Source organism: Triticum aestivum, chromosome 1B (genome assembly GCF_018294505.1).
Source record: "Triticum aestivum cultivar Chinese Spring chromosome 1B, IWGSC CS RefSeq v2.1, whole genome shotgun sequence".
NCBI lineage: Eukaryota > Viridiplantae > Streptophyta > Magnoliopsida > Poales > Poaceae > Triticum > Triticum aestivum.
Window position 1 is genome coordinate 303,482,908 of NC_057795.1, and position 19,529 is coordinate 303,502,436.

The following is a 19,529-nucleotide window of genomic DNA, read 5'->3' on the forward strand; positions in this document are numbered from 1 at the left end:
CTAGGTTAGGACCAACCGGGCGAAAGCGCACCTCATGCATTGGATTCCAAGCCAAACACATCTCCTTGAAGAAGACAGCTTGGCTGAAGCTACTCTTTGTGTGAACCCTAGCTAGGGCCAGCCAATGCACACCGTTGTTCAAGACCAAATCATCAACATCAATTTCGAGATCATCGAAGCCCTCGCCTTCTAGATTAAGCTGGTTGAAGAAGTATCCTAGATCACTCGGATCACCGACCCTCGCTCTGCAACTCGTTGTTGACTGTGCGTCGGAAGGCACCTCCATCGAACTAGGGTTTGGATGGGGTGGGGCACGGTCACCCGACATGGGATGGGAGGATGGAGTCCGCAAGGCGGCCGATCACAGTAGGACTCTCGAAGGTGATCGCAATCCGGGGAGGAAGAAACCCTAGCTGCGGCTTAGGGGATCAATATGCAAGTCAATAAAATGGGTGAAACTTAACACTGATGCAACATTTTATGTGGAAGATGGTATCGGAGTCACGGGAGCTGTGTTGTGGGATGATAAAGGTATTTTCATAGCTGCATCATGTGAAATTCTTCCTAATGTGACAAGTGCAGTAATTGCGGAGGCGATAACAATTTGAAATGGGTTGATATTGGCCATTCATATGGGGTGTCCAAGATTGAAGCGTAATCAAACTCTTTGGAAATGATTCGAGCCTTGAAAGGAAGTGATGCATTTGGTGGATCGACTCAACAATTTAGTTTTGCGGATTGTGTGGACTTGATTACGTTAATTGGGAAAGAAGAAAGTGAAAGTAAACAGTCATGCCGTTTGGTGTGATCCAAGCCCAGATGTCTTTCGCTCCTGTCTTCCTTCTCTTTAAGTAGTGTTGTCCCACGACGCGCCCACGTACTAGCGGTTAGGTTGGATGATCCGACGTCGATGGCTGATGACAAAATCCTCTCCCTGATTTATCGCGGCTGCTGCGTCAGCTGCCATGGCAGCGGGTTTCACTGACATGGCAACACTCCATTTTGCTGCCATGACAACGCTTTTGAATTTGGCTCCCATAGCAACATTTTCCTCTGCTATCGCTTGTGCCGGAGTTAGGTTGCTAACACAACTACAATAATGGCGGAAGCGACAACAATGCGAAATCAAAATGGACGGCCCTTCATGTGGGGTGTTCATGATTGAAGCGGCATCAGACTCTTTGGAAAACGATTCGACCATTGGAAGGAAGTGATACTTGGTGAAACCACTCAACAAGTTATTTTTGCAGATTGAGTTGACCTGATTACGTTAATTGGGAAGGCTTTTAAAGTTGTTCATAATATTGGTAGGCATACTTTTTTGTAATTGGGTCCATGAAGCTCCTAGCTTTATTTTGAGCAAACTGATTGACGATGTAACCAGTATTTGATGCAATGATATAAAGCTTGTCACATGGCCTTCCGAATAAAAAAAACCACTAATTTGCGCAAAAAAAACATCCACTAATACTCGATGGGCTTCAAGAAAAAGAGGAAAAAGAAAGTGGGTGCGGTCAGCACTGAGCTTGTCTCCCTTGTCCTTTCCCCGGGAGTGCATCGCTCTTGATCTCTCCTACGTGCCCCGCTGCCACCCCAATCACTCGCCCGTCCCATCCCCTCCACAGACCCCGCCCCTGCCTGGCATGCTTTCCTTCTTCAAGTAACTCCTCCGTTTCTCCAACCCAAAGGCATCATCTCCAGCAATGTCCATTCCCGCCCTCCGCTCCTTCCCCGCCGTCTACGGCGTGAAGCCGACCACCCGCCTGGTCCGACACCATTCCCGGCTCGGCGGCGGCCTCAGGACCAGCTCCGTCGCCGTGAACGGGGAGGTGGGGCTGAGAAACAGGAGCGGGAAGAAAGAGGACGCGGTGAAGGAGGAGAAGGACAGAGGACTGGAGCCCCTCTACGACGATGGGTTCGGGGGTGTGACCGTCAAGGACTACTTCGCTGCCGCCAGGGCCCTGTGCAAGGACGACGGAGGGCCGCCGCGGTGGTTCAGCCCCGTCGAGTCAGGCCAGCCGGCGGTGGAGGACGCGCCTCTGCTGCTCTTCTTGCCAGGTTGGTCGTCCAATCTTTAGCAATAATAGTATAGGGATCCCAATAGTATATAACTCTGTGCTTTCTGCGCTCCACCCTTGGCCACTGCATGATGGAGGCAGCTCATCAGCGCGAGATCACCGCCATGTTTGCGGTTACCTGAATGGTTAGGTGGTCAGTTTGCTTCTGTTCTAAGAGTTTACCTGACTGCAGGAACTGATGGTGTTGGGATGGGGCTCATTTTGCACCACAAGTCTTTGGGCAAGTGAGTATGCTGTTGCTTTCTATGTGCTCCTTTAGGGAAATACTATAAGCCTGCTTTCAGCGTTACTACTAGTGTACTAGTCTCCATGAAGTCATTATCTATCAAATTAACCAAGGCCAAAGCAATAGGGACGCAAAGACCCACCAAGCCTGGATATAATATGAATATTACAAGTCAAATCTATGTTGATGTCAAATGAAATTTACATAAAGTTGTCTTTCAGAAGACCTATATTCGGGCCATGCATATAACATTAGTATGTTGTCCAGTACTTAAGTAGGTCTTCTTTGGTTGATATTATTTGCAAGATGAGTCCAATAAACCGGAAATGAGAGAATAAGCCTACCCAATGTGACCTATGATTCGTTTACATGTTCCTTCTTATTTAGTCTAAAACTGCCCAACGTGACAAAAACTAGACTGCCTCCTTTTGTCTCTCATTTTCTACATTGAAGTCTAATAAAACCTCACGTTTCTCGTTTGCAGGGCCTTTGAAGTTCGTTGTTTGCATATACCAGTAAATGATCGTACACCATTTGAAGGTATGACTTGTATTATTCACCTAGGCTTCACTATTACACCTTCCGTTCATTATTATAAGATGTTTTTAACTTTTTTCTGAATTGGATGTATATAGACGCATGTTAGTGTGTTTGTTCACTCATTTCAGTCCGTATGTAGTTCATACTGAAAACATCTTATAACAGTAAACGGGGGGAGTACTATTCTTACTTGGATAATCATCTACTCCCTCTGTCTCATAATATAAGAACGTTTTTGATATTAGTGTAGTGTTAAAAACGTTCTTATATTTTGGGACAGAGGGAGTACATACCAACTTTTCTCTACAAGTATTTTCTACATACCAACTCACAACAAAGTCCAGAATGTAGAAATATGCATTGATTCTAGAGATATATATGTCTCTCATTAGGACTACAGTTTCATCCAAGTCTAATTTCAGAAATTTGCACAAGGTATAAAGATCAAAACTAGGACAATTTAGGACACAAAACTAGTTTCATACCAACTCATAAGTTTTGCAGTGCTTAGAATTTTGTTTCTAGAGATATATATGTATCTCACTAGGACTACAGTTTCATCCAAGTCTAGTTTTGTTTCCCCCTGCTATTTGCGCTTAATAAAATTTTCCTTTATAAGAACGACTTTATGCGAGGAACTAGAGGAATACTTTGGTTTTTAAAGTTAGTTTAGACGCCATAACCATTTTGATCTAAAACTGACCAGCGTATCCACCAATGCCAAATACAGAAAACACCCGGGTGGTGTGAAGATCCCACCTAAACGAGTCCTGCTCCTGAGTTTGTTGCACCCCCGCGACTCTCAGTATGATCTCATTCCACTGTACTAGATTCACCAAGAGAGCCCCGCGGAAATCAATCCACAAGTTTGCCACTCCGAGGACAGAGGCAACGGTGGCATCCTTCTGACCAGCCAGTTTTGGTCTGTAAGAAAGGCAAAAAAAAAGGGCATAATATCATCGTCGCGCTTCTTTTGCATTTCCCAATGCTTGGTAATTCTTCGGTGTTAATTACACCAACTTCATCTCCTACATGTGCATTAACTTGCTTGGTCTTGTCTCCCGGGCGTCCTCTTTGGTGAGGTCTTCTGTCCGCCACCATGTTGCCCCTGTAGAGCCCTCACCGCAGAAGTAGGACTACAAAATAAAATTACTGTTATGAATTATGAAGGGAAATCAGGGATAAGTACCCGAAAGCTTCTATTGATCTAACAGCAATGAATATAAATGCTTACAGGGCTATTACAAATTGTCGAAAAGTCTATCCAATATGAGCATGATTTATCACCAAATAGACCGATATATCTTGTTGGAGATTCCTTTGGTGGATGCCTGGCGCTTGCAGCGGCAGCTCGTAATCCACACATCGATTTGGTCCTCGTACTGGTAAACCCAGGCAAGTGAAAATGTTGCACTTTAGAATGTGATGAGATAGTTCTTTCTTTAATTATAAAATAACTTGATGGTTTTTCTTCTTTTTTCTGCAGCAACATCATTTGCAAAGACTCCACTGCAGCCAATATTGCCTCTTTTGGAAGCAATGCCAAGCGACCTTCATGTTACAGTTCCATATCTTCTTAGTTTTGTTATGGGTATACTTCTTAGCTTATTAATTACCCTGGCATGTGCTTTCTTCCAGTTGTTCTGTGCATCTTTTTTCCAACTGTATAATCTGATATGCTTGTCACAAAATTTTCTTGTTAATTTCATATGAACTAAAGAACTTGGAAGACATGATCTTGATTTTGAGTTATTGCTTGATAATAAAAGCATCCAGGCAGAATTCTACCTCACTATGTACTTTTAAAATTTAAATCTTGTTCCACTTATTTTTATGAGCCAAGGATGTTTATGCGCAGCTGACCCTCTGAAGATGGCTATGGTTAGCATTGAGAACAACCTTTCTCCTCCAGAAACTCTTCAAAAGCTGTCAGAAAGTCTCACTTCTTTGCTGCCTTTGCTTTCAGTATGTTTCTATAGCTCCTCCTCTTTTTAAGTTTTATGTTTATCTATCCCATACATTCATTTTTATGTGACCTCCTATTCAAACATATGGAGTGCAAGAAAAAGTAATCCATATAGACTACAAAAAAAAAGGAGTGCAAGAAACATATATGCTTATAAACTTCCTAAACGTTATTTGATCTGCTGTAACTCTATCCGCCAACGTTCATAAAAAAGACTTGATTTGTACATCTTTTTCAGGAGATCTCTACTTTAAGAAATGATTATTTATTTATTTATGCAAGTCTAGAAAAGCATATAGAGTACAGACGTACAGTTGCATTTGTCGGAAAGGAGAAGTATCCATTTCTTTTAACCACTATTTTCAGAAGTCCTTGTGCTCTTAGTCCTCAGAAGAATCGGTTACAACCTTTTCTAGAGCGATTTAATCACCTAGATATATTTTCTTATTATTGTTTTAGATTTCATCCCTTTCATTTATCAGCAATTGGCAGATATCATACCAAGGGATGCTCTTTTGTGGAAGCTCAAGCTTCTTAAGTCAGGAGCAGCCTATGCCAACTCTCGTCTTCATGCTGTACAAGCTGAAGTTCTGTTTCTTGCCAGGTACTCATCATAATGGTGCTGCCTAAATCCCCATTCTCTAGTCTTGTTTGACTTTCTATGTCTAACTGTTTGATCTGATACTCTCCATATTAATTAATTTATTTAGTGGCAAAGACAATCTTCTGCCGAGTGGAGAAGAGGCAGATCGACTCTTCAAGGCACTGAAAAACTGCAGAGTTCGATACTTCAAGGAAAATGGCCATACACTACTCTTGGTACACTCACAATTCATCAAAGCGTTTCGGAGCCAGTCCGGTGTTTTCATTTCAATATTCATGCCAATCACTGTATTTTTTGGAGTACAATTTTGAACTTCATATTTTCCTTGCACAGGAGGATGGTGTGAATCTGTTATCTGTTATAAAAGGTGCAAACATGTACCGCCGTGGCAGGCAACGGGACTTTGTGACCGACTACCTTCCCCCTACACTAAGTGAGTTCAAGAAAACATTTGATGAAGACCACAAGTATGTATTCAACTTCTGAGAGTGCTTCCCTACTTGCATAGATCTAGTAAGTGAAAAACTTATAACCTTTTGCAGATTGTTTCACCTTGCACTGAGCCCAGTCATGATGTCTACTCTGACAAATGGAAAAATTGTCCGTGGCCTTGCTGGTATTCCTGACCAAGGTCCTGTCTTGTTTGTGGGTTATCATGCACTGATGGGGATCGAGTTAAGCCCATTGTATGAAGAGTTTTTGAGGGAGAAGAACACGATTGTTCGTGGCATGGCTCATCCAATGTTGTTTGGATCAAAATATGAGACCTCGCGCCAGGAGTCGTCTCGGTTTGATACAGTCTCTATGTATGGCGGATTACCAGTCACTCCAATCAATATGTACAGGCTGTTTGAGAGAAATCAATATGTTCTCCTCTATCCTGGTGGTGCTCGGGAAGCTCTACATAGGAAGGTGTGCTTAATGTCTCCATATCTCTATTAAGCCTTGACATAACCATTAGGGGCGGGTTCTGAAAAAGCATTATGGGCAGTTTAGGAGAATGATATTTCTTGGTAAAGGACTAGTATTTAAGTCAAATTTGACTAAATTCCTGAAGTTTACCACAGAATACCACTCTTCCAAACATGCTCAGTTTCACCACATGGAACTATTTTTGCAAACACCTAATTTAGCACATCAGATTTTGTTATTAGGAGTGTGCTCACATGTACAAAAATAGTACTCCCTCCGTCCGAGAAAGCTTGTCCCAAGCTTGTCCCTCAAATGGATGTATCTAGCACTAACTTGGTGTTAGATACATCCATTTGAGGGACAAGCTTTTTCGGACAGAGGGAGCATGATCAAGGCTAGCGTCTAACAAGTATTCCACAAGGACCATGACTTAAAACACAGACAAAAAAAATGGTATCTCAGAGTTATAGTAGACTTTACCCTTTTTTTCTAATGTAATAATTGAGCTGGATTTGGCAGGGTGAAGAATACAAGTTGTTTTGGCCAGATCAGCCAGAATTTGTAAGGATGGCGGCAAGGTTTGGTGTTACAGTCGTTCCATTTGGGTTTGTCGGAGAAGATGACATTTTAGAGGTAGCTTTCCTAATCCTTCTTTTGTTTCTATAGGAGAAATCAACACTGTTAAATCTCTATTTCTAAAAATATCATTGAAAGTGGAAATTTGTATTCATATGTCATACCATTTGAAATCTTGACCAGTTGAACTTTTATTTATCTTTTACATTATAATGGAAGCCTTTTCTCAGTGGAGCCAGTTTTTGGCCAAAAAGACTCAAAGTGGTCGGACCCTTCCCCGGACCCTGCGCAAGTGGGAGCTACGTGCACTAGGCTGCCCTTTTAGATAATGGAAGCCTTATTACCCCCGGCCTCTCCATCATAGATGCAGAGACAAAAAATTTGACTTCGCTGAGAAAAGGGGGAGACGAAAATATCAATACAATCAAATGAAAGTAGGTAGTAACATACCGACCAAGGCAAAGACTAAGAAACCTGTCAATCGCATGCCATCCAAACCGGGACATAAACCCCTTGGTAATACATTTGAGCCGCTTGGCGCCAAGCTCCATAGGCTCCTTGTGCTGTGCCTTCTGTAACAACGCTCATGACTACATCCAACTCATACACGAGAGTAACACCTGCATACATGATTGAACTTTTTGCTGTCACAAACATCGTAATGAAAAGGCAGCGCTCCTGCTGGTTGCTTGAAAAAACATCATTTATGCATAGCCAAATAGACCAAAATACCGCTGCAGCCCCACCAAGCTGAAGTTTTGTAGTCTTCAGAAGTCAACTTACCGATTACATAAAGGTGAAAGCATGTTTTATTCAAGGAAAAATAACATGAAAGCATGGCACAGAAAATGACTTTGAAGATATAGAAAAAGACACAAACTCGAGATCTCCGCAGGACATGTGTGGTGATAACACATTTGTAACCAAGGTTGAGTAGCAGATTTTGGGGAAAGCTATACAAAGTTTATTTGTGTTTTCTTTCTGCAGTTGGTTCTGGATTACAATGATCAAAAGAACATTCCGTACCTTCGGGAGTGGATAGAGTCAATCAACAAAGACGGCCAGAGAGTGAGGTCAGATTTAATTTCCAAACAAATGAATCAAGTGTTCTGATCTTACCTTTGTGCGATTGCTTACTTGGACTCTTTTTCATTCTGCTGTGAATATTTTTCATTTCAGAGATAGCGTCAAAGGAGAGGAAGGGAATCAGGACATGCACATACCTGCTATTGTTCCCAAAGTACCGGGACGATTCTACTACCTTTTTGGCAAACCAATCAAAATGGAAGGGATGAACAATGTTCTGACGGACAGGGAGAGCGCAAATAAAGTGTATTTACATATCAAATCAGAAGTCGAGAACGCAATGGCATACTTACAGAGGAAGAGGGAGGAAGACCCTTACAGGAGTATAGCTCAGCGTGCTGTGTACCAGGCAACTCAGGGTGTTTCTGCTCAAGTCCCAACTTTTGAACCATGAAGACTAGGTGCAAATATATTCCTGTGATAGTGTGACTGCACATTGGCAGATAGTAGGTATCCATTATAGCAGAGTATAACACAGTACATAATGTGTAGCTAACAGATGTATCTGAATATTTGTATTACGTTTTGAATGTACATGTTACTTACTCATTGGTAGTGATTAATTAACACCAAAATGTTACTGATTATTTGATACTTGTTCACAGTAAAGGGTCTCTTTTATCTCTCTACTATGTAGTCAATGTGAAAGCACACCACCTAAAGTGACAGGTGCACCACATGTGTTCACCTTTGTGACAACTTCTTTAGGAGAAGATGTTATACTGGCTACCAACGATTTTATTTATTTAAAAAAAGCACTGCTAGGTGTGCCCTTAAGCATGCCTAGGCGCTAGGCGACAGTAGAACGCCTAGCCTTGAGGGCTCTAGGCAGAAGCAAAATAGGAATTTAGACCTAGGGCTTTTCTGAACCTGCTGGCTACCTGGCATGTTTTGAAAAGATTTCACATGTAGGTGGTTTGACACACAGTAAGATACCATAGATTTCAAAGGGAAAAAAACATGCAAGTTACTGCAATAACTTTAGAAAACTCCTTGGGACTTCCACTGTTCCACACTTCGACATTTCTACCTTATTACATGGACCTATTTATGATTTACGGCCAAAAGCTGTGGTCTCAGCAGCCTGAGAGAACAAGAGCGCCACCATTATTTCTTCACTGGTGAATGATAAAACTTAAATGTTTGACAGAAAGCCACTGGAAAATAAGGGCTCAACGACTGGTTTGTAAACACCAGAATATAACTCAAGTTTGTGAACACAGGAAAATAAGGACTCAACAACTGGTTGATAACATGTCTTAAAGATCAGAAATCAGTAACAGAAGAAATGGAACAAGCCAACAAGATTAATATTGGCATGACATGACACAACGTAGATGCTCTGCAAAGACATTTGCCATAGAATAAGATAGAGCCCAGGCAGAGAGCGGGAAAAAGGAGGATAATCGTAGCATAAGCTCCATGTTTCCTATTTGCATTTATTCTAAGTTACTAGCTGATGTGTCAATTAGCAGAGCTGAGACGGTCCAAAGATAACTCTAGCATGACACCATTTCACTTCTCCTTTCAGAAGAATAAAACTTCATTCAACACCAAATCCCTTCTCTTGTAGTTCATGTGCAACCTCATTCCTCATTCGGAACCAGAGGTTTTGTGCCTCCTGGTCAAACTTTTTCGACTGTAGTTGCTTCTGCATTTTATCAGAGTCCACATTTGTATCCGCAAAACCTTTGGGCCCGATCGTGGTACCTAGAGCACCCTCACTTTTTATGAACTCCTCAACTGCCTCTTCATCACCAGGGTAGGGAAACTCCCTGCGCTCATAAAGATGTGCCATTTCTTTTTCTTCCTGGAAAATATTGAAGATAGTTTTTAGAAAACTATAAACTGGAAGGGCATGAATCAGTGGAAGGGTGAACATTAGCAAATAGAAGTTACTTATCACGGTCTTGTAGAAGAGATATTCACCTTAAGTGATCGTTATATATAATCATATTTCTCCAAGGGATAATTCTGGTGTCACATAAGATATATAATCCAGTGCATCATAGAAGTTCCTTTTCATCATAACTTAATGTTTGAGTGTTGAAGGTGGCATATATAAGGAGAACTCGTCATATATAAGGAGAACTCGTCGAATGATAATCAATGACCAGAATATGCTGTTTCAGTAAAACCTGAGGCATGTGCAAGATTTGCAGCTACGATCAATGCATGATCAACCCCACAAAAAGTTGTATGAATCGCATCTCATCAAGAAAACGGCATGCATCTTGTTAATTGCGTAGCCAAAGTCGCTGCTTAGTTGATGCAGTGATGGACGGATGTCATACAACCATCCTTTTCGGAAAAAGAAGTTATGGATGGATGTCACACAACGAAGCTATGGAATGGAGAGTGCCTGGATTAACGTATGTCTTACTGTAAGACCACAGCGTGGGACGCATTGACATTATCTACAGGCAGTTCTGAACCATAGTTCCAGAAAATGAGCATTCAGGTAGATGAACTTCATTGCACTCGATAGAATCTTGTACTAGTAAAACAAAAGGTGGCACCAATTCATTTCTGCCTCAACCAAGGCTCACCAGCCATAGTACCTACCTTGGGGAGTGGCTTGAGCGTCCACCAACCAAGCGGCGACGTCTCATTCCAGAGCCATGCTGCGCCGAAAAGCGCGTAGGTGCAGAGCATGCCCTTGCCAATCTGCTTAAAGAAGTAGGCATCCCTCTTGTCGAACCCCATCCTCCTGATCCCCCAAAGCAACAAGAACAGAGACGACATCAATGGTTAATCCGTGCGGAGAGGGAGAGGGAGAGCCAGGTATGGGATGCTCGTGCCCGCTTACCTGAGGAGCGGACGGGCCTGAGGGAAGCTGCGCAGCATCGCGTCACCTGCGGGACAAATATAGGAGGAAAGTGAAGACAAGAGGGTTTTAGTCACTGCGGCATTTGGTCGAGCAGGTAGGCGTATGTATGCCGGTGAAGCGATTTGAATCACTGTAATTAACAGAACTAGTGTCGTTTTACTCAGAGACTGAGAGGCAGTAGTACTAGAATAGAAGAGGAAACAAGTTAGGGAAAAAAAGAGAGGATAATTCACCTAACATACTGTACTGGAGATAGAAATGCTAGGGTTAGAGGGAGAGCAAAGGAGAGAGAAGCAGCTCACAAGGGCCCGTGAGTCCGTGACCAGGATGCGATCGGGAGGGCTGCCTCGCGGGCCCTCGTGTCTTCTATTCTGGAGAAAAGTTGGCTCCCTAAAAAACCACTTGTCATATGGCAGTGCAACAAATATATATCAAAGTAACAAAAATTACCTAGGGATGACTATAAGTATTAGCGCGAGTCAAAGACATGCCGCTGTCATCACCTCTTCCATGCCAGAGCCCAACAAACCTGTTGTGAAGTCATCGTGCTACACCAACCGTCTAATAAAGAAAAGCGTAGATCAAAAGGATCAAACATGTAGACACATGACCGAAGACTGGATCTAGACAGATCCACCGAAGACCAACACCGATTAAATCCCACGAGATCCGACGGAGGCACACCGCCACACACCCTCTGACGGTGCTAGACGTGCTACCGTGACGGGGACCAGACGTTAGACATTATTACTACTATGGGATTAAGACGCTGAACCAAACAAGAGCAAAAGTTGTGCCCCTCCCACCGGCGAGGGGTAGGAGGTCTTTCGCACCTCCGTGATTCAAAGGACATCAAAGGCGGGGCAGACCGGCAACAGAGCCGACGGAAGGAGGGAAAATCCTAGTCGCCTCGGAGTTACTTCTTGGGGAGAATTACATGTGTGTCTAATATGCAGCTTCTCAACTTGTGCATGTCTAAATGTTAAGGCCTCACCCAATGCATATGTGCTTAAATGATGCGCTAAGTGCATGAAAGGGTTTAACAACTAAACTCCTAAATACATATATTATGAGCTTTTTCTTGCTAAGCTTCATGAATTTAATTAGTTGTACACTCTAAATTGTGTTCTTGCCTAGGTACATGTGTCTAGCATCGTTTCGTTCCGAGTCATCAAACTCTTCTTTCTCCTCTTAGGGCCAGTTCTTTTGTGGATTCTCGGATAATCGGACCTCTCCCCACCTTCTCCTAGAATCTTCAATACCTATTCGTTTGATAGTCCTAGCAAACTAGACCCTAACTGCAATTTAATCGATACGCAACTGTAATTTATTCGTCACATCATATTATTTTTCAACTGAAGAGATGCCACTCATGAAACTATGGATCCCAGTCTCCCACTCCATTCATCCTTATTGCTTTTAACCTTGATCAACGTACTTTCAGTTACTTTTACAATCTGAATTTATTTCTCTTGTTGCAATCAATACTTCTAAACACAAGTTGCATTAATTCTTATAACTAGCAAGGCTAATAAGACTAACAATCTTACTAGTTTTGTTTGGGGCCGAGGCAAGTTCTGTATTTTTGGTGCAGGTACTGATTATTAGCAGCAATTCAAAGCTCATGTGTCTTCGATAAACCTTAAGGTTATTCACTTGGAGAAAATTGCTGCTTACTACAAACATTTGCATTTGAGGCCCAACACCTTCCTAGATTAGAGCAAGCACATGTCAAGGCACTAGTCATTGTAACATCCCGATTCTCGGAATGTTTATGAAAAAGTTTACCAAAAATCAGGGCGAGAAAATTTCAGTTGTTTTATTTGGTAGCAAAGCTTAAATTGGACATTTATAATTTGGAATATTTAAATTGAACTAATGCCAACTTAAATTGAAATGAGTTTTCTTGTTCTCTTTTTGTAGAATTTTTTTTTCTTGTCTTGGGCATTTGCATTTTTGGCACTTCGTTCGATGTTTTGTTTGATCTTCTATTCCTTTTTAGATTTTTCCTTTTAGGTAAATCTAATTTGTTTCCTCTCTCATAATCTAGGAAAAAAATCCCTTGTTCAACATCTCTTCTATGTACAGCCAACATCTTTCTCTTATTTATTTTTATCTCTCAAACAACATGGGCCAAGATGTTCCGTTTAATTTTTCCTTCTCACTCCCCACTTGGGCCTTGGCCTATTCCATAACGTGGTGGCTCACCTCTCCCTCAGGTACTCATCATAAACCAACAGAGAAGAGAAGAGACAACGCACACTGGAAACCCTCCTTTTTCTCCATTCAATTGCTATTGTTTCCAAGTCTGAAAACTGGCCCAACTTCTCTCCCAGCGAGCGAACGCCTCTTCTCCTCCTCCTCTGCCCTTAGAGCATCTCCAACGGTCGCACAAAAATTCCGCGCAAATAAACATTATAGCGCGCCACTGTAGCATTTTTAAAGCGTCGGGACCAACTTTGCTTTAGCAGGTGCCCAAAAACACGCGCCCAAAAAACAGACAGTGTAAATTATGAAGCGCGCGTAATCCGACACCCCAAATATGCTGCGCGCGATAGCGTTTTTCAGTACGCGCACAAAAACTTTTAGCGCTACAGCTTCTGCTGGAGCTGTCCGGCGCCAAAAAAACAAACTTTTAGCGCGCGGAGCTCTTTTTGGGCGCCTGTTGGAGATGCTTTTATACGTTCCCAACTAACCTACATAAGAGAAACAGTCAGTGCGTACTTTCATTGCTGCCCTCCTCTAATTCCCATAAAGCTCATCCCTTTGCAAAAACTGAAGACACCATCATAATCCCCTCCACCTCCTCTTTCAAATCCCGTAGCAACTCCTGCCGTTTGCCGTCCTCAATCTCTTCAGAACTCCTCTGTAGTGTCGCTACTCCATGGACGCCGGTGCTCGTTTTCGGTGACGTAGACCATCTCCATCAGCACCCTTGCGCCCCAAGGTCCATCTCAACACCACGAATCCATTCAGAGAAGAATGACCACGTTTCGTGTACCACGCGCGAAGAATTCAGCATGCTCGTCTACACTGTTCATCGAGTTCTTGGGATCGATTATTCGCACTCGGTGAGTTTCGATCCAATTCCTTTTGTGCACCTTCAAAATATCACTAAGTTATCTCCTAGACATCATGGTTCCTCCTGTTTTTGTCGTTGGGCACGCGGATGACGCCGCACACATGAACATAATATTTTTCAGTGATTCATGTTTTCGTTGTTTTTGTTCACTGGTTGATCTCGGGCACAATAGGTGAAACATTCTATATGGTTGTAGCAACCCCGTGGAGGAGATAGATTACTTGTTTAGTCAATCGAGATTTAATATAGATTTTATCTAGCCTCTCTTGTTGATTAAAACAATAGTTTTAAAATAGTGTTGCATGGTTATGTGTAGAATTCATCGATGAACTTTTGTGTTAATATATTGTTATTTCCATATGTTCTTGATATGCCTAGGAGTGCATGGTATACGCCTTGTAATTTTGGTGTGTCATGTCACTTGCTTGATTTATTTATCGATTTTAGTTATTTAAAATTGTTTAACATGTTGTATCACGTTGATATTTTCTTGGGTGCGGTGCATAGTCGTAGTGTATGCCTCGTACAAGCTTTGTGAATTATTACCATCTGTATGTTTATTGTAAGGATTATTTTATCAATTGATTTTAGTTTTGTATGTTGCCTTGTGTGATATTTTTGTGTAGCATGTTTCCTTATCTTATGCACGTACAATATTTGGTGAACGTTCGCCATGTTTATAATTTTGTAGGATTTGATTTGTTTATCAAAGCATGAAATATTTCATGTCTTATTTTAATTTTGTTTGGCATGACGATGTTTAGATATGGTTTACATATTAATTTCCATCCATGTTGCATGCTTGTTTTATCGGTTTGAATCCATGACATGCCTACGGTTGTTATTTATATATTTTTTTCTATGTGTTGTTGCATAGTTCTCTTCATACTAGATGTCTATTGAAATGCTTTGTTATTTGGAAGTGACTACATTATAGTTCGTTGCATAGAATATTATTACTTAGTTGTTACTCTTTATGATGTTATCCAAGATTATATGGTGTTGATTTCCTTTATATCATGTTGCAGATTTGTATTGCTACCTATAGGTTATGTTTGTTGCATATAATTTGCTTTATTATTTCTTGTTAATTATCCAAGTTATTTTATTTACCTAGGATGGTAGTTATGCATGCTTAGTTGATTGACATGTCATGTTAGTACTTACTCAAGTCGAAGTCATATTTGGTTGTATGCCTACCATGTGTTATATCATTGGTAGTTTGTACCTTACGTTCATACATTTGGTTAACGTTTACTTGGTAGATATATCATAGTGATTTGTTGATACCATACATTCTTTTATTTAAGAATTTCTTGCCTTATCAATACCATGTCATGATGTTAGATTGTATAACTTGATTGCATAACATGTGTGTGTACCAATCCGTGTGTTGTATGATGCATAGTTGTTTACCTTTTATATATTGCAAGTGTATCATGACTACATAGAAATGCATGTCATGATCTTGATATTCATGCTTCTATAACACATGTTGATTTGGTTGATGAGATGATCTAGTTGTATACTTTCCTACGTGCTTAGTATGTTTCCATGTTCTCATTTATCATAACTAGCATGGTTGGGCTGTATGCTAACGTCGTGCTTGATCTGTCTCTTGTTATCTACTAGGTTATCTCATAGTTACACGTTGCATTTTATTAGTAGCATATTTTGGTATCTCGTGTGATGATCATCCATGCTTAGCATCATATCTGGTCTATCTTACTATTGCATTTGTGGTATGCCTAAGTCTAGACATCAAGTCATGCTAGTCATCTTTCATGTGTTATTATATTCCATGTGTTATAGTTGTACTTGTGTTGCTCATATATGCTTGACTTGTCTCATGTTAGTATCATCAGTGTTTTATATGTGTTGCAATAGTTCATCACACGCTTAGAATAGTTTACCTTTCATGTTAGTTGAGTTGTATCTTTCTCATATGCTTAGTGTGCATAGTTTTATATCTTGTTTAAGCATGTGCCGGTAATATTATTGCTACTGGTTATTTGGGTATTAGTTGTTCTTTATTATTAAGAGCATATTCTAGTTTAGTATCTTATCATGATAACTCGTATGTGTGATGCTTGCATTACTCATTTGGACATCTAGTGATTCTATACTCATATGTCTTGTGTGAAATGTGTGTTATTATTAAGTTGTTTCATTAGTTTATACCTTAGCATTGGTTTGTCTTCTTTTATAGAAATGCTTAATAGTTGTTATTATTGACATTTAGAATTTCCTTTTTAGTTGTAAGTATGTGGATTCATCCAAATATTTATTCTTGGTTGATTGTTACTTTAATCATATCATGCCTAGGATAGCTGTTCATCCACTTGTTCCATGTGTTGTATAGTTTCTTGTTAATTGGTTGACAAATGAGTTGGTTTGATACAGTGGAGTTGATCCTATTTATTTTCATGACGTTTTAGGCCTGGACCCAGATCAAATCATTTCATGTTGTTGAATGATGTTTGATGCTCAACTAGTATAGTTTTTAATGTTGGTTTGGTTGATGTATAGAACTCTTGCTTTTGAATTGTTATATAGTTGATGTATATGTTTGGCCATTATTGACCATTATAAATATATAGATTCTATCTAAATATATATTTGTGTTTAACTATTAACTTCATCATGTCATGTTGTAATTGTGTGGTTAAATGCATAGGATGGTTCCTTTTCATGTGTGTTGATGCCATTGTGTTTGTTAGATAGTAGTTTCCTATATAGTTTGTCGAGATGTGTAGTGGGCACTACTAGTGTTTAATTGCATATTCGTATTGGAACGTTAGTCTTGATCGCCAAGTATTTCTTAGCTGTGTCAACCTCAACCATGTCACTTCAATGAATCCTCTCTCTTACATCCAATCGTGCTACCTCATTTCGGAGTCTCCATCTTGATCAATATCTTGCTATCCATCCACTCTTAAATTGTTTTGGATGTTATTTGGATTTGTTATTGCTTTGGTATTTATTTGTTTGTCTTTTGCTATCATTACGACGAGTAGGGAGTGACCACGATGTTGGACAAGGACAGAACCGGGTTACCGAAGAAGGACTCGACAATGAAGGCATGCCTCCTTCTTTGATCATACTTATCCTACGGTTTACAAAATTGCATTGAGTTTTATTGATTTTATGTGCATGCTATTTTAATCTCGTAGCTAGCGTGTCGATTGACACATTACCTTGATCCGCTTGCTGCCTATTCACTTGACACCTGAGTAGAAGTATAAAGTTCCGATAGAGTAGAAATGCTTAGCCATGCTTATCACCCTATAGGTGCCTTGTTGAATGACTCCTGAGTCATTGACAGTTGAAACTTAACGCTGAGCTAGGCCTGTTGGCCCTTGTTGACCTTCTCTATCCTCTTCTACTCTGGGTGAAACTTACCATCTAAATACTGGTGCAGGCGACAGCTGAATCAAGGATTGAAGGAGCGATTGGCTGCCCTTCACGAGTTGAAGGGGGCAATCAGTTGTCCGTGCCGCATGAGGCCTAATAAGTCTTCGATTTGAAGATTGTGATAACAGTACAACCACATGCTATATGGGCACTGGCTTGGTCAAGTAAGCTAGTCAGCCTTAGGTGTCGATGTCGCTGTACCGCAGATGGGATAGCTGCCTTGCGAGGAGTATCCTCGGCACAGATGGGGGGACCGGTTTGAGGACATACTCTTAGTTCCACGCGCCAGACCCGGTGGGCATGTCACATCTTTGGGGGATCTAGTCCAAGGACCTTGTCGCAATCTCCCTGCCGGTATACCAGATGGTGTACTACGCTAGCGACGGCTAGTGGCAACAAGTCGGGATTGTGTCGTGTGGGTAAAGTGTACAACCTCTGCAGAGTGTAAAACTATTCGAATAGTCGTGTCCACGGTCAAGGACAACACATGAATCGTTCTTGACATACAGGACCTGTCTTGCTTATTCCCTCTTTGCCCCTATTCTTGGAACCTATGAAGAGTGTGAGTTGATCGAGGATCCTCACTTTATGAAAGTTATTCTGGAGATAAAACATGTTTTCATCAAAAACTTCTTTTATCCAACTGCTAAATTATTTTCAAACAAAATTAGCTTTTATGCAAATGAGCCATACAACCTTCCTTTGAAGCCACATATAGCTATTAGGACCTTCCCCGAGGGAGGCATGTTGAGTACATAATGTACTCATGGCAATATTTTTTGTTGACAACAGAGTTCCATGAAGACAAAGGTGATGACTATGACAACTATGACATTCCGTAGGAGTAAGGTTACATGGACTACATCGACTGTCTATGGCTGAGATGGAGTCACTACGCATTGTACTTTCCGCTATTTTTCTGAATGTAATAAATGTCATGAGACATTTTGCTAGGTATGTCTTGTGACAATATATATTACTTGTAATACTTTAATGTGTTGTGCAATGATACCATTTCACCTATTGTCAACAATGATCCTGGGGTTGACAAATATACACAGAAGGATCTGGAAGATAATTCCTGGTTCTCACAGTCAATGCCTTGGTGCCCGGATGAAAGCAGCATGGAATCAATCGCTCTCTCCAAGCATGCTACATAACACACGGCAAACACCGCACGACAACAGAATTGGTCGACTTCTTATACACCACATTGAATCGTAGTTACAATCCCCGAGCACAAGGCCAACAAGTTCCTGCAAAAACCCGATGGCCTACAAGGTAGTCTGGTTGTATGCGTCAAGGCCACCTTGCCAAAAGCTACGCTCCAGAATTTTTTTCTCTTCGATGAGGGTAAGACGCCATCTCGAGGCAACTCGATTTTTATTTTGGCTAGCACAACCCCGTAGTCTACAAGCTCTCCAAAACAGGGATTGCAAAAAAGACAACAAAACCCATCTTGTACACATGAATTAACAAAGAAATGTAAAAACCTGCAGCAAGAAATCACACACGGAAACACGACGCACGATAGAGCAACATGAAGAGAATCAAGCATTTTAGACATGCAAAAGGCAGCAAGACATCCACAAAAGAAATCAAACAAGCAAGCGGACGTGGGCGACGAGAGTGGATGGTCCACCTAATTGAATAGCAACAATGGCCAATCGAGCCCGTGGGGAGCCGCAAAGCAAATAAACTTTCTCTAGCATTAGAGATAGAGCACGATCATTTCATCACACGGACGTATGGAGAGGAATGATGATATAGCTCACGTGGAAAAGCAGGGATCTAAGAGTATCCATAATCAAACTTCAGGAAGAAGCCCACAAGATCTGCAGCCGCGAGGGAAAGAGAATGTACGGTCAGCAAGAAGAAATCATGCACATTAAGCAAGCAAACGAAAGCCGAACCTCAGCTAGACTAAGGAATGAACACCAGGTTGGCCACTGAAGAAAATAGAAGGCAGTCATGCACGAGAAGCTTACAGAACCCCTTTCATTCGTGAGGAGCGAAGCGAAGGGAACCTAGCGTGCTTTGTTAGACGTGAAATAGTGGGCGTGAAGAAAAGCGTCGCAGGAGGAAGAAAAGGATATGGGGAAGGAGGCAGGGCAAAGTAATCGACACCACATAAGCAAGTGAAATGACAAAGCACACCACATGCAGTCGCACACATGGACGCGAACCAAGTACCTAGGAAAGAAGGCCAATAGGC

At 41.3% G+C, this 19,529-nt stretch overlaps 2 protein-coding genes across 3 annotated transcripts; one reads left to right on the forward strand and one right to left on the reverse strand.

Annotated features, from left to right (window-relative positions):
- The first annotated feature begins 1,590 nt into the window (after positions 1-1,590).
- On the forward strand, positions 1,591-8,575 carry LOC123120760 (acyltransferase-like protein At1g54570, chloroplastic). The gene is made up of 13 exons (XM_044540755.1): positions 1,591-2,058; positions 2,251-2,302; positions 2,789-2,844; positions 4,081-4,239; positions 4,331-4,435; positions 4,703-4,809; positions 5,293-5,414; positions 5,521-5,629; positions 5,748-5,881; positions 5,957-6,326; positions 6,846-6,959; positions 7,890-7,975; positions 8,082-8,575. The coding sequence occupies exons 1-13, from the start codon at positions 1,704-1,706 to the stop codon at positions 8,380-8,382; spliced, it is 2,070 nt and encodes a 689-aa protein (XP_044396690.1). The 5' UTR covers positions 1,591-1,703; the 3' UTR covers positions 8,383-8,575.
- Positions 8,576-9,216: 641 nt separating this feature from the next.
- LOC123120771 (uncharacterized) lies at positions 9,217-11,242 on the reverse strand. Of its 2 annotated transcripts, none has more exons than XM_044540767.1 (4): positions 11,121-11,242; positions 10,798-10,843; positions 10,554-10,698; positions 9,217-9,798 (listed from the first exon to the last, which is right to left on the reverse strand). In XM_044540767.1, the coding sequence occupies exons 2-4, from the start codon at positions 10,833-10,835 to the stop codon at positions 9,532-9,534; spliced, it is 450 nt and encodes a 149-aa protein (XP_044396702.1). In that variant the 5' UTR covers positions 10,836-10,843; positions 11,121-11,242; the 3' UTR covers positions 9,217-9,531. The 2 variants fall into 2 exon arrangements, with proteins under 2 accessions (XP_044396702.1, XP_044396697.1); XM_044540762.1 differs by having other exon boundaries at positions 11,052-11,187.
- Between the last annotated feature and the right edge of the window lie 8,287 nt (positions 11,243-19,529).

What these genes read in the sequence shown, in the direction of transcription:
- LOC123120760 (XM_044540755.1), top strand. Translation starts at nt 1,704, where the DNA reads ATGTCCATTCCCGCCCTCCGCTCCTTCCCCGCCGTCTACGGCGTGAAG. An exon ending in CACCACAAGTCTTTGGGCAA is followed by an intron (nt 2,303 to 2,788) that starts GTGAGTATGCTG and finishes TCTCGTTTGCAG; the next exon opens with GGCCTTTGAAGTTCGTTGTT. An exon ending in CTTTGCTGCCTTTGCTTTCA is followed by an intron (nt 4,810 to 5,292) that starts GTATGTTTCTAT and finishes TTCATTTATCAG; the next exon opens with CAATTGGCAGATATCATACC.
- LOC123120771 (XM_044540762.1), bottom strand. An exon ending in CAGGCCCGTCCGCTCCTCAG is followed by an intron (nt 10,699 to 10,797) that starts GTAAGCGGGCAC and finishes TTGGGGGATCAG; the next exon opens with GAGGATGGGGTTCGACAAGA. An exon ending in CGCTCAAGCCACTCCCCAAG is followed by an intron (nt 9,799 to 10,553) that starts GTAGGTACTATG and finishes AATATTTTCCAG; the next exon opens with GAAGAAAAAGAAATGGCACA.